Source organism: Coregonus lavaretus, assembly GCF_964263955.1.
Source record: "Coregonus lavaretus genome assembly, chromosome: 25".
Taxonomy (NCBI): domain Eukaryota; kingdom Metazoa; phylum Chordata; class Actinopteri; order Salmoniformes; family Salmonidae; genus Coregonus; species Coregonus lavaretus.
In genome coordinates, this window is record NC_140012.1 from 19,434,827 (window position 1) to 19,450,121 (window position 15,295).

Consider the following 15,295-nt stretch of genomic DNA (forward strand, 5'->3'; position numbering starts at 1 on the left):
AGGAGAGGTCAACTCAGGAGGTTTACAGAAATCAGGATCACCCATAAACGTCTCAGACAGATCAACCATGGTGGGATTGCTGACATCCTCCTCAACATTTGACATAGCACGTGTAACGGCACAGGCTGGGAACACTCTATGGTACTTTTCTGATAACCCATCATGTTCCTTTACTCTGGGGTCCTTACAAATGATAGGATTTGGCATGTCCTTCCCTCCATTCAAATCATTTCCCAAAATGAATGAGACACTGTTCACCGGTAGGCTAGGCCTCACTCCAATGACAATGGAACCAGAAATAAGATCAGACTCGAGTTCCACATTATACAAACGACTTCCATGCAACCCATCTCCACACCTTGTATGAACACACTGTAACCAGTTGCTGAAGTGTCACACAAAGGCAAAATACCCTCCAGAATGAAGGATTGGGCTGCCCCAGTGTCTCACAGTATCTTCACCGGCTGATTAAAAGCATTGCCACTCTGCAGAGACACGAACCCGTCTGAAACAAAGGGTTCATACACATCTGATCCAAAATTCTGTTTGGAGATACACTAATCCCAACCAGAGACGTAATGGGCTGGAGTGCTCCCACAAGAAGAAACTGATTTTTCTCTCTCTTATTTTTCTGTTTCAACTTGGGACTCTGAGAGACAATGTGTCCTTTCTCACGGCGGATACGAAAAACCAGTTTTCTGCCGGTCTTTATCTTTGGGCACTGTAGGAAAATACTTAAACCTCGTAATAGGAGGTGACTTCTCTGGATTGCTTTTTGCATAGGGATAACTAGTGGGTGCTTTATTTGTGAAGGTAGTTTTATGTGTCAACACAAACTCATATGCAAGAACTGCAGTTTTCTCAAGAGTGAGATCCTTGTGCTCATTAATGTAGGTAGCAACCTTTTCATGAAGGCAATTCTTGAACTGTTCGAGAAGTATGAGTGTCTTTAAACCCTCAAGATCCTTGAACTCTTGAGAACCACACCACCGATCAAAAAGACATGCTTGTTCCCTTGCAAACTCAACATGGCTTTGTGATTCTGTCTTTCGTAATTTAAGGAACTGTTGCCTGTATGCCTCTGGGACCAACTCGTAAGCCCAAAGGATAGCAGCTTTAACAGTGTCATAATCTGAACTCTGGTACACTTTCTGAGCCTTTCCCACAAGAACACTTTGGAGGAGCATTGACCAAATATCTTGCGGCCATTTTAGGGATGTGGCAATCCGCTCAAACAGAGACAAATATACATCCACCTCCTTTTCGTTGAAAGGCAGTACAAGTTGGCTGTTCCAACCAAGATCTAAATCTGTTGAGGGTGCAGAATGGCCTGACTGGATTCTGAGTGCTTCCAGGTCTATCTCCCTTTGTCGCGCTTCCAGCTCCATCTCTTTTAATCAAATGGCATGCACATGTTGTTATAGTCTGGCTACACATTCTTGTTGTTTGGCTGCACGCTCATCTTGTCTTTCCCTGTGCTCCAACTCTAATTTATGTTGCTCCAATCTCTCCTCACGTTATCTTTCCTTGCGCTCAAGCTCTTTCAATTTTCCTTGCTCAAACTTTGCCTTTAGTTCTAACTCCCTTAGTCGCATGTCTACGGGATGTACTCTACTGCCTGCAGCGCCCTTTCCATCATCCTCCCTCTCTGGAAGGATTTCCTCCTCCACCAAATCAGTACCGATCAACTCTTTGACTACTGCTTTTGGATCACCAGATGCCACATTGATGTCTTAATGCTTTGAAATGACGAGCAGATTCGCCTTTGTGCATTTATCTAGCATCTACCACGTAGGGTTTTCCACAAATGCTTTCAACTTAAAATCCATGACTTTATTTTAATTTTATTAACCTGTGTTTTTATGCAACTTTCAAAATGATTTCACCAATCTTATAACGCCTCAAGGTAGATGTCAGTTACAGATACTCTACCCAAAAGTGTATTTTGAGCACTCAAATATCTGGGCACAGCAGAGCTTCAGAGTAGATGATTAGAGCGACTACCATACTCATGGGAAACAAGATCCCGGACGGGCCACCATTCTGTTACATTCCCCAGCTAGAAAACCAAATAACATCACTCAAACAGAAGGGGAAACTAACAAAGAGTCACTGACAACACCAAAACAAAACAGGTGAGGTTTTAGGAGGGGTTCTGAAAGACACTCATGGGGGTGTCCACTGAAAGTTGGCTAGCAACAACAACTGGAACCTAAAAGACACCCACAATGAGTGCCCACTAAATCTGCCCAAGAAGAGGCAAACAAAAGAAGAAAAAAACACACCAAATTGTTAGACTTTTTATTTATTTTTATTTTAGCGTACACTCTTATCCAGAGCGACTTACAGTTAGTGAGTGCATACATTTTCATACTGGCCCCCGTGGGAATCAAACCCACAACCCTGGCGTTGCAAACGCCATGCTCTACCAACTGAGCTACACGGGACTACTACGAAATAAATTCAAATTGTATTTGTCACATGCGCCAAATACAACAGGTGTAGACCTTACAGTGAAATGCTTACTTACAAGCCCTTAAACAACAATGCAGTTTTAAGAAAGAATACCAAAAAAAAAAACACTGAAAAATACTATATAAAATAATACGAAATAAAAGTAACAAATAATTAAAAAGCAGCAGTAAAAATAACATTAGCGAGGCTATATACAGGGGGTACCGGTACCGAGTCAATGTGCGGGGGCACCGGTTAGTCGAGGTAATTGGGGTAATATGTACATTATTGTGGCTTTTGACATTATTGATCATAGTCTGATCATAGTCTGCAGATGGAAAAACATATGTGTTACTACTATATTGTGGATAAAGAGTTACCTGTCTAACAGAACACAGAGGGTGTTCTTTAATGGAAGCCTCTCCAACATAATCCAGGTAGAATCAGGAATTCCCCACGGCAGCTGTCCCCTTACTTTTTTCAATCTTTACTAATGACATGCCACTGGCCTTGAGTAAAGCCAGTGTGTCTACGTATGAGGATGACTCAACACTATACACGTCAGCTACTACAGCAAGTGAAATCACTGCAACACTTAACAAAGAGCTGCAGTTAGTTTCAGAGTGGCAAGGAATAAGTTATTCCTAAATATTTCAAAAACGAAAAGCATTGTATTTCGGACAAATCATTCACTAAACCCTAAACCTCAACTAAATCTTGCAATAAATAATGTGGAAATTGAGTAAGTTGATGTGACTAAACTGCTTGGAGTAACCCTAGTTTGTAAACTGTCATGGTCAAAACATGTTGATACAACAGTAGCTAAGATGGGGAGAAGTCTGTCCATAATAAAGCATTGCTCTGCCTTTTTAAAAACACTATCAACAAGGCAGGTCCTACAGGCTCTAGTTTTGTCGCACCTGGACTACTGTTCAGTCGTGTGGTCAGTTGCCACAAAGAGGCACCTCGGAAAATTACAATTGGCTCAGAACAGGGTAGCACAGCTGGCCCTTAAATTTACACGGAGAGCTAACATGAATATGTAAATCATTCATGGCTCAAAGTGGAGGAGAGACTGACTTCATCACTACTTGTTTTTGTAAGAAGTGTTGACATGCTGAGTGCACCAAGGTGTCTGTTTAAACTACTAGCACACAACTCCGACACCTTGAATACCCCACAAGACATTCCACCAAAGGTCTCTTCACAATCCCCAAGTCAAGAACAGACTATGGGAGGCGCACAGTACTACATAGAGCTATGGCTTCATGGAACTCTATTCCACATCAGGTAACTGATGCAAGCAGTAGAATCAGATTTAAAAAACAGGATAAAAAATAGCGGGGACTGTGAAGAGACACACACACAGGCACAGACACACATACACATAATAAGACACGCACTCTACACACACGTACACATGGATTTTGTATTGTAGATATGTAATAGTAGAGTAGTGGCCTGAGAGGATACACGTAATGTGTTGTGAAAAGTGTTATGAAATGTAATGTCATGTAATATTTTAAATTGTATAGAACTGCCTTAATGTTGCTGGACCCCAGGAAGAGTAGCTGCTGTCTTGGCATCAGCTAATGGGGCTCCTTAATAAATACAAATACAAATACAAAGACAGGAAGCAAACCAAAAAGGTGGAGCAAAACGAAATCAGGCAAATCAGATAAAGGATTGTTTGTCTAGAAATCAACATGTATCTGAGCTCCATCAGCGAGGACTTGACATTGGTTAAGCAAATCTCCCCATTCTTGCTCAATTTTGCATGCCTTCTCAAACAGCTACAACTGTATATGCATTCGCACATCAAGTCTTCTCTTGAGTTGGGTGATGGAACAACTGTTGAACATCTGAGCTTGTGGTTGTTTGTGGGGGAAAGGTGGGGAGAGTGTGTGTATGTATCCCACAGATGTTGCTAAGGGGTAATGATGTTCGGGACAGTATAGGATGAATCTCAATAATTGTTTCCCAAAGTAATAATTGCTTGCCCCAATAACATTTTTGTTATAATGCCAGTCCTTCGTATGAAGTGCATTCAGTATTACGCATATTATGAAAGTGTATGCACTCACTAACTGTAAGTTGCTCTAGATAAGAGCGTCTGCTAAATGACTAAAATGTAAATGTAATTATTTGTTAATTGTGGAAATAAATTAAGAAATGCAATATTTTTTATACATATGTGCCTTCGGAAAGTATTCAGACCCCTTGACTTTTTCCACATTTTGTTACTTTACAGCCTTATTCTAAAATTGATTACATAATTTTTTCTCCTCATCAATCTACAATAAAGGCCTGATTGGTGGAGTGCTGCAGAGATGGTTGTCCTTCTGGAAGGTTCTTCCATCTCCACAAAAGAACTCTGGAGCTCTGTCAGAGTGACCATTGGGTTCTTGGTCACCTCCCTGACCAAGGCCCTTCTCCCACGATTGCTCAGTTTGGCTGGGCGGCCAGCTCTAGGAATAGTCTTGGTGGTCCCAAACTTCTTCCATTTAAGATTGATGGAGGCCACTGTGTTCTTGTGGACCTTCAATGCTGCAGAAATGTTTTGGCATCCTTCCCCAGATCTGTGCCTCGACACAATCCTGTCTCGGAGCTCTACGGACAATTCCTTCAACCTCATGGCTTGGTTATTGCTCTGATATGCATTTTCAACTGTGGGACCTCATATATACAGGTGTGTGCCTTTCGAAATCATGTCCAATCAATTGAATTTACCACAGGTGGACTCCAATCAAGTTTTAGAAACATCTCAAGGATGATCAATGGAAACAGAATGCAACTGAGCTCAATTTCAAGTCTCATAGCAAAGGGTCTAAATACTTATGTAAATGTATTTCATTTGTTAGTTTTGAATACATTTGTTAAAAAAAAAAAAAAAAATGTTTAATGAGTTGGACCGCAGAGTGAAGGAAAGGCAGCCAATAAGTGCTCAGCATATGTGGGAACTCCTTCAAGACTGTTGGAAAAGCATTCCAGGTGAAGCCGGTTGAGAGAATGCCAAGATTGTGCCAAGCTGTCATCAAGGCAAAGGGTGGCTATTTGAATAATCTCAAATATAATATATATTTTGATTTGTTTAACACTTGTTTGGTTACTACATGATTCCATATGTGTTATTTCATAGTTTTGATGTCTTCATTATTATTGTACAATGTAGAAAATAGTAAAAAATAAAGAAAGAAAAACCCTGGAATGAGTAGGTGTGTCCAAACCTTTGACTTGTTCTGTATATACAATGAGGGGAAAAAAGTATTTGATCCCCTGCTGATTTTGTGCGTTTGACCACTGACAAAGACAATATCAGTCTATAATTTTAATGGTAGGTTTAGTTGAACAGTGAGAGACAGAATAACAAGAGAAAAATCCAGAAAAATGCATGTCAAAATGTTATAAATTGATTTGCATTTAAATGAGGGAAATAAGTATTTGACCCCTCTGCAAAACATGACTTAGTACTTAGTGGCAAAACCCTTGTTGGTAATCACAGAGGTCAGACGTTTCTTGTAGTTGGCCACCAGGTTTGCACACATCTCAGGAGGGATTTTGTTCCACTCCTCTTTGCAGATCTTCTCCAAGTCATTAAGGTTTCGAGGCTGACGTTTGGCAACTCGAACCTTCAACTCCCTCCACAGATTTTCTATGGGACTAAGGTCTGGAGACTAGCTAGGCCACTCCAGGACCTTAATGTGCTTCTTCTTGAGCCACTCCTTTGTTGCCTTGGCCGTGTGTTTTGGGTCATTGTCATGCTGGAATACCCATCCACGACCCATTTTCAATGCCCTGGCGGGAAGGAGGTTCTCACCCAAGATTTGACGGTACATGGCCCTGTCCATCGTCCCTTTGATGCGTTGAAGTTGTCCTGTCCCCTTAGCAGAAAAACACCCCCAAAGCATAATGTTTCCACCTCCATGTTTGACGGTGGGGATGGTGTTCTTGGGGTCATAGGCAGCATTCCTCCTCCTCCAAACACGGCGAGTTGAGTTAATGCCAAAGAGCTCGATTTTGGTCTCATCTGATCACAACACTTTCACCCAGTTCTCCTCTGAATCATTCAGATGTTCATTTGCAAACTTCAGACGGGCATGTATATGTGCTTTCTTGAGGAGGGGGACCTTGCGGGCGCTGCAGGATTTCAGTCCTTCACGGCGTAGTGTGTTACCAATTGTTTTCTTGGTGACTATGGTCCCAGCTGCCTTGAGATCATTCACAAGATCCTCCCGTGTAGTTCTGGGCTGATTCCTCACTGTTCTCATGATCATTGCAACTCCACGAGGTGAGATCTTGCATGGAGCCCCAGGCCGAGGGAGATTGACAGTTCTTTTGTGTTTCTTCCATTTGCGAATAATCGCACCAACTGTTGTCACCTTCTCACCAAGCTGCTTGGCGATGGTCTTGTAGCCCATTCCAGCCTTGTGTAGTTCTACAATCTTGTCCCTGACATCCTTGGAGAGCTCTATGGTCTTGGCCATGGTGGAGAGTTTGGAATCATATTGATTGATTGCTTCTGTGGACAGGTGTCTTTTATACAGGTAACAAACTGAGATTAGGAGCACTCCCTTTAAGAGTGTGCTCCTAATCTCAGCTCGTTACCTGTATAAAAGACACCTGGGAGCCAGAAATCTTTCTGATTGAGAGGGGTCAAATACTTATTTCCCTCATTAAAATGCAAATCAATTTATAACATTTTTGACATGCGTTTTTCTGCATTTTTTTGTTCTTATTCTGTCTCTCACTGTTCAAATAAACCTACCATTAAAATTATAGACTGATCATTTCTTTGTCAGTGGGCAAACGTACAAAATCAGCAGGGGATCAAATACTTTTTTCCCTCACTGTATATGGGGGTTGGAAATGATGCAGACAATTACATTGAAAGAAGACACAATCTATTTGCAATATTAAAGCTGATCCACTCCCTACATTTTTTTAAATAAATAGTGCGAGCCAACTAATGGTGTTGACACTCCTCATCTATCAAGTCAACTGGAGCACTGGGCCACTCTTAAATATCACATGGGCAAGCACAGGTGAAACACCTTCCGACTAACGAGATGGACAAGCCAGCACTGGTGTAACACACACTGACTAACGAGGTGACACCAATCGGTGCGCCCAACCTGCTAAAGAGATATACTTGCTAAAGTCCAACCTTAAAACATAAATTTGAAAAACCAAAGCCTGTAACTCTGACTCTTTCTCTTCTCTTGTATTCCAGATTGCGGAGACTTCAAATGCGTTCCTGAATCGAATGTTGAACAGGGACACCATCACAAGAATAACATATAAAAGTAAGTAGAAATGCACATATATACTATAACGGAAAACACAGTGGAAAGTCAAAGAGTAGCTAGAGAGTCTGCAGTAGACAGTTCCTTCCTCCAGAGGGTTACCAGGCAGAGACAACTAGGGCTGCTAGATAGCCATATTGGAATGGCTGCTGAGATCGCCCGGGGCAATGGTTAAGAAGAGAGGTCCATAATTGGATTAATGGGATTGAGAAGAGGCTGAATAATCACAGGGACCCCCAGTGGATTGGAGGTCTCAGAGGCATCAGCGAGCTGTCATAAACTCACACATACATACACACACACACACACACACACTGCCCCCTCAACCCCAGGAGTCCTCCGGCATACCCTTCTCTCAGCCTGCAGCTCTACTTGCCCAGGCCATGTATTTTTCAAAACCCTCTCCACGCACCCACACACATGCACACCCACACACACAGCATCCGAATGGAATTATTAATGCCTACGCGGCTATCAGAGATGTGTGATAGTGGAGCGGGAGTAACAGGACTGCAGGGGCAGGTTTAGTGAGGTGGTAATGGAATAGAACATGATTGATGTTCACAGATTAAGGATAGGCTTTTTTGTTATTCTTTACCTTTCAGGCTGTCTATATCTTACCTGTAGGGTAGAGGCTGGTGAGCATGCTGATGTTTATGTTGTTCTAGTCTAGATAAATACGCTGTGTGAATGTGAATAGCATCTAAAGGCCCAGTGCCAGTCTACATTAGCCAAGAGGTAGCAGCTACTGTGACATCGTCACAACAAACAAAGTGCAGTTGGCTCCCATTTATTATAAACTGAAACCACAACAGATGACAACATATTGAGAGTGTGTTAGCGGAGTGTGGAGAGAGAGAGAGAGAGAGAGAGAGAGAGGGAGAGACCAAGGGAGAGATGGAGAGAGATGGAAAGAGAGAGAGAATGATGGAGAGAGGGATGGACAGACAGAGAGGGAGAGAGAGAGAGAGATGCAGTAATTCTAATTACATTCCTGATGAGGGAAGTACTTTGCATAAAAGGGGTTTGTGATGCAGTCTGCTATACCAACTGACTGTCAAGCAGTTGTAGGGAACCTAGCTCAATTTGAAATGAGCGATCTGCAAAACTTGTACATGCAAATGACGAACATACTGGTTAGAGTGGATGTAATGTAATACGTTTTGAAACTGGATGACAAACATGTAATGTAAATTCAAAACAAAATGTAGCTTGAGAGGACATGAAATGTGATTGATCCAAGTCTACAATACAGTGTTCTACAATGCTGGAACTAGGGACCCACGGGAGGTGCAGGGTTTTCTTCCAGCCTAGCACAAACACATCTAATTCAACTAAGAAGTGCTTGGGTTGGACCTGAGCTAGGACACAAGCATGCTCACCCTGTAGCTCTCCAGGCCCAGGACTGAAGAAATCTGCTATAATGACATATTAAGATGTTTTATTGAATTCTAACCTGTCTATCTTGCCCATATTCTCCAGATGATGCGTATCTACTGACGGGCCTGAACATCGAGGAGATTTACCCAGAAACCTCTAGTTTTATCACGTACGATGGGTCCATGACCATCCCGCCGTGCTTTGAGACGGCCACGTGGATCCTGATGAACAAGCCAGTGTACATCACACGGATGCAGGTCCGTCTCTAAAGTAGCTCCTTACTGCTTAGATACACTCTTAGAAAAAAGGGTTCCAAAAGTGTTATTTGCGGAGGCATAGGATTCTATCAATATCTGTTTTCATCTGAATAACCCTTTTTAGAAGACAAGGGTTCTTTATAAGGCAAAGGGTTCTACCTAGAACCTATTTCATCCTAAGAACCATTTTTCAAATAAAGGGTTCTTTGATAATTCTTTGTAAGGAAAAAATGATTATTTGGAAGGCAAGAAGGGTTCTACATAAAACCCTTCTGAATCTGAATAAGCTGTTATTGTATTTTTCTTTCTCTGCCTTGGCATTAGTGTTTACCTCAGTGTTTAAACTTTTACATCAGGAGTTTGAGTAATCTGATACATTTAAAAAGATAGATGTGAGAATGTTTTAAACTGTACCTATGGGAATATTTCTACAAAATCTGGTATTCCAATTTTACATATACAGTACTGACAGTTGATATCTTTGCCATCATTTCTTTCTTTCAAATAAGTATTTTCTGTGATTTTATTGAGCAGAGAGTACGAGAATAGAAGGGAGTCTGAGTGAACCAGCAGTGTATTGTATTGTGCACAGCAAATTAGCCCCTTGGCCAGTGTTGCCTAGTGTTGATTTGTCAGTCTAACATTTCTAGTATTTATTCAGGAGTTGAATTAACTCTGTAAGGTGGTGTAAAATAACCCCAGTGTTGGTGTTAATAACCAGAGTTGAGTGTAATTGTGTCATTTTTACTCTGTAGAGTAAAACACTCAAAACCACGCCCATCATTATCATTTTCTCCCAGCATGCTTTATTGCAGGTTGGTTTTCAGAATTGTTTGTTTCAATATGTGTTTTTGCATGTACATTGATTGGTTGATTAATCTTATGCTACACAAAGATAAATAACATACATTTTTCTAAACTAATCCAATCTGTTAGTAGTTGGACTTATTGCACCCGTTACTGAGATGGTTGTTCCAGTTTAGATGATTTAGGTAGTCTCTGTTAGCAATCTTCTCTACCCTAGCAGTCATTCTGAATGCAGGTTGCGGGTAATTAAACCTTTAAATTGTTGGATATCCTCACTCCGGTTGGATTCCAATAGGAATTACACAACACTTTGCAAGCCAGCATAATGTGACTTGCAGGCCTGATGTGGCCTGTAAACCAGGAGTTTCCAACCACTGTGTTAGGGTATAACAGGCCTTGAAAGAAAGACCTTATGATATATGTAATGTATTGTCATAAAAAATATGCAAATGCGGTTCAAGTTTTAATGTCACATACACAAACAAGTACTGTGAAATGCCAATTTCTTACAAGCTCAACAATGCAGAAATCAATATCAACGTAGTACTACAAATAACATAAGGTAGAACAAAAACACAAATAAAATAACAAATAAGAAGAACACGACAAAGTAAGAAGTTATATACAGGGTCAGTTTCAATACCATATTTACAATGTGGAGGGATACTGGAGTGATAGAGGTAGATATGTATAGGGGTAAGGTTACTAGGCATCAGGATGTATGATAAACAGAGGAGCAACAGCGTAAATGTAGATTCTATATGAGTGTGTGTGTAGAGTCAGTATAAATGTGTGTGCATGTTATGTGTGTGTTGGAGTGTCAGTGTTCATGAGTGTGTAGAGTGCTGTGAGTGTGCATAGAGACTTTTAAATAAATACAAGGGTCAACTCAGATAGTCCTTGTAGCCATTTTGTTAACTATTTAGCAGTCTTATGGCTTGGGGATAGAAGCATGTTCAGCAGCCTGTTGGTGTCATTCTTGTTACACCGGTACCGCTTGACATGTGAAAGCAGAGAGAATAGTCTATGGCTTGGGTGGCTGGAGTCTTTAACGATTTTCCGGGCCTTCCTTTCACACCACCTGATATAGAGGTCCTGGATGGCAGGGAGCTCAGCCCCAGTGATGAGGGTACACGTGGTGGAGGAGATGTCTACTCTCACTACCTGGGTTCGGCCAGTCATGAAGTCCAGGATCCAGTTGCAGAGGGAGGTGTTCAGTCCCATGATCCTAAGCTTGGTGACGAGCTTGGAGGAGACAATGGTGCTGAACGCTGAGCTGCAGTCAATGAACAGCCTTCTCACATAGGTATTCCTCTGATCTAGGTGGGTGAGGGCAGTGTGGAGTGCAATTGAGATTGCGTCGTCTATGGATCTGTTTGGGCGGTATGCAAATTGGAGTGGGTCTGGGATGATGGAGTTGATGTGTGCCATAACCAGCCTGATTACAGATATGAGCGCTACAGGGCGGTAGTCATTGTGGCATGTAGCCTTAGAGTTCTTGGGAACAGGAATGATGGTAGTCATCTTAAAACATGTGGGAATTACAGACTGGGACAAGGACAGGCTGATCTCCGCATGCTCTGAGAACGCGCCCCGGAATACCGTCCAGCCCCGCCTTGCGAGTGTTGATCTGATTAAAGACCTTACTCACGTCAGCCTCTGGGAGCGAGATCACCCAGTACTCTGCTTTCGGTGGGAGCCCTCACGCATGGTATGGTGGTGGTGGTGTTGTTGTCGAAGCGTGCATAAAATGCGCTGAGTTCGTCTGTTAGAGAGGCATCATTGGGCTGGGTCTTCCTTTGTAATCCATAATGGACTGTCGCCCCTGCCACATGTGACGGGCATCGGAGCCTGTGTAATATGATTCCACTTTTGCTCGTTTGATGACTCAGCAGAGGTCGTAGCGGGACTTCTTGTACTTGTTCCTGTCCTCAGCCGTTGTCTGCGATGGTCCTGTGTGTGGTAGCCCTGCGCTTTAGGTTAACGCCAACCTCGCCATTAATCCAGGGCTTTTGATTGGAGAAGAAGCGAACCTTCACTGTGGGGTCAACATCGCCAATTTCCTTATGAAGCCGGGATAGAGGTGGTTAGCTCGTCGATGTTAACGGCGGAGTCTCGGAGCATATTCCAATCAGCATGAGCAAAGCAGTCCTGTAGTATAATCTCTGATTCTGATGACCATTTCTCAAGGGAACGAGTCATGGGTACTCCCTGTTTGAGCTACTGCTTGTAAACAGGAAGCAGAAGTACGGAGTCATGACCTGATTTTCTGATTGGCGGACAAGGGAGGACCTTGTATGCTTGCTTGTGGGTAGAGTAACAGTGGTCTAGGACTCTATTGCCAATAGTGGCGAAGGAGACGTGTTGATGGAAGTTGGGCATCACGTGTCTTAATGACACAGAATTAAAATCGCTGGCGACAAGGAAGGCAGCCTCCGGATGTAAGTTTTCCTGCTTGTTATAGCCTCTTACAGTTCGTTAAGTGCCAGCTTGTTATATTTCTTATCCTGAGGTGGAATGTATAGTCAGGAATAAGACTAGTAGAACCGTTCATGGAGGGTTCTAGGATGGAACCTTTCAAAGATAAAAGGGCTCCTGGTAGAATCCTTCATGGAGAGTTCTAAGAACCCTTCATAGAGGATTCTAGGTAGAACCCTCTGCAAAGGGTTCTACCTAACACTAAAAAGGGTTCCGCTATATGGTTCTACTTAGCAACTTTTTTTCTAAGAGTGTACATAAGCCTCTCGTACAGCAATTCTGTTCCTCCACATAGATTTTTCTCCCATTCATACTGAAATAATGTGCCTTTTCTTCACTTCTGTTCTCCTCTCATCTCATCTTTTTATTTCTCCTCTGCTCTGCTCTACTCTGCTTTGCTCTCCTCTCCTCTTGTTCCTTCCATTACTTTACATACTCTTCCTTTCCGCCTCTTTTTGTTAATGAATCCCCCTTCACTCTCTTCTCCAGATGCACTCCTTACGGCTGTTGAGTCAGAACCAGCCGTCTCAGATCTTCCTGAGTATGAGCGACAACGTTCGCCCGGTTCAACCGCTGAACAACCGCTGCATCCGGACTAACATCAACTTCAGCATGCAGGGCAAAGACTGTCCCAACAACAGGGCCCAGAAGCTCCAGTACCGAGGTGAACACAGCTCCAATCCACCCACCACCGCCATTTGTTAGCACCAAGTGTTTAGGTCTGACTAGCAGATATATACAAAATGGCGGTGAAGGAGTCATGGACATTTACCTTGGTCGTTTTGTTTATGTCTGCTTGTGGCCCTCATAAAGGTATTAAATACCAAAAGCATAGTCTTAAGCCTTAACTTTTATAGATTTTAAAGAGTGAATGTATATTACTTATAGTGATATTATAGCAATATTTCCAACACAAGTGTTGGAATGGCTGAGTGTGTGAGCCCTACTTCATAACTACAAAGCCAGCTCAGCATCTGTGTTATTCAGGGACTCTGCATGCAGTCTGTTTACCATCTCCTCTCCTCTGTTTCAGCCAATATATCTGGGCAACTGCTGCACAAAATGTGAATTTTACCCCTGAAGCGTAAATACAGTGAGGGCAAGAGGTAACCCCCATTATTCATTGTATTCTTTTTTTCAGGATTTACTGTACTGTAGCCAGACTGTTCTTTTCTCTTATCCTCTCGCTCTCAGATGAAATTCTTATTCTGTGCAGCAGTTGTTGAGAGATTGAAACACACACACACACAAATGTGAGTACACACACACACTTTTACTCACACACATTTACCCACATACACCCCCAGAGAGTAAACAGAAGCAGTACAATAGCAGCAGGGCTGTCTTTAATTACACTAGTTGTACTTGTTTAAAGATGTAAGTATCTCCAAGGTGAGGCAGAGGGGGAATAAAGTATAATTTAAAGGGGAAATGGATCTAATATGTTATTCATCTAAGGTTAAACCTTGAAGGCAGAGGAATCTCAGCCCCCTCACAGCTAGGTCAGTGGGCTAATTGAATGGGAAATGTGTATTGGGATGCTAGCAGAATGCTAACATATACTGCATAATTGCTGTTATTTAGCATACATTGCTAATTTGAACACAAGATAATAAGAATTTGGTTTGCTTATATTTGTTCTAATTCACACAGGTTATTTTTATATTTTTTTGCATATTCCAACTCTCCCTGAGACCAGAGTCACATGGACACCACTAAACTGGATCTCTGTGGTGCTGGGAATAAATAAATAAAACACTACTTCACCATTTAATAATAGAAATGACACTTTTTACCTAGACGCACGACATGTTCAGTTGCCAATGTTTCATGGTCAAGGTTACTTCATTTACTTTAAATGCATAATTGTGTCTTCCGGTAGAGTATACTATTTAACTGATAATAATCCATTCATGTTCAATGTATTCTGGTCTCAATCCTAACAATGTATTGTCATGTTATGATTATAGAAGCTGCTGGGGTTTTTAACCAGGATAGAAAGGTTTCCATGCTAGATGTGAATGTTGTGTAAAGTGCATATAAAGTAGTGTTCTTCTCACACTGTCCCTCTCCTCTCTTCCAGTGAATGAGTGGCTGCTAAAGTAGTCTCCCTTGGATGAGCACAGAAACAAGAGTCAAAGACAGACAGAAAGAGAGCGGGGGGATGAGAGAGAGAAGAAAACAACTGGAGTCTGACCAAGGCTGCATCTCATCTAAGATTATTTCATGGAATTGTAAAAATAGAAAAAATAATCTCAACATTACCAAGTAAAATACTTTGCGTAGCTTTGCAAAGAGACTACTTTTCATACGTACATCGACAACTATTTGAAATCCAACACATGCTAACTAACACGTCCAGTACAAATATCTATTACGAAAACCGTTTTGATACTGATACTTTTTTGGGGGATAAAATATAATGTTGAAAACGTACAAAAACACGGAAGCATTCTTCTTCAAATGGACTAAGTGGGACTTTTAGCCTTTGTACATAGACACCTTGCTACCAATGGGATCTTAAGGACTTAAGACACTGCCCTTAGTGGTGCAGACAGAGAAGGTATGCAAGGCTCATAGCTGCATCGTCATCACAGTCACGTACAAGGCATGCCG

At 42.0% G+C, this 15,295-nt stretch overlaps 1 protein-coding gene across 1 annotated transcript in view; it reads left to right on the forward strand.

The window, feature by feature from the left end:
• Positions 1-14,785, forward strand: part of LOC311101173 (carbonic anhydrase-related protein 10) — a gene marked incomplete at both ends in the record, with an annotated part of 326,103 nt that extends 311,318 nt beyond the window's left edge. The window contains 4 exons of the mRNA XM_084142260.1: positions 7,685-7,757; positions 9,240-9,394; positions 13,169-13,343; positions 14,763-14,785. Coding sequence (XP_083998386.1) covers positions 7,685-7,757; positions 9,240-9,394; positions 13,169-13,343; positions 14,763-14,785 — 426 coding nt within the window. The remainder of the gene's footprint in view (positions 1-7,684; positions 7,758-9,239; positions 9,395-13,168; positions 13,344-14,762) is intronic.
• Positions 14,786-15,295: the final 510 nt, after the last annotated feature.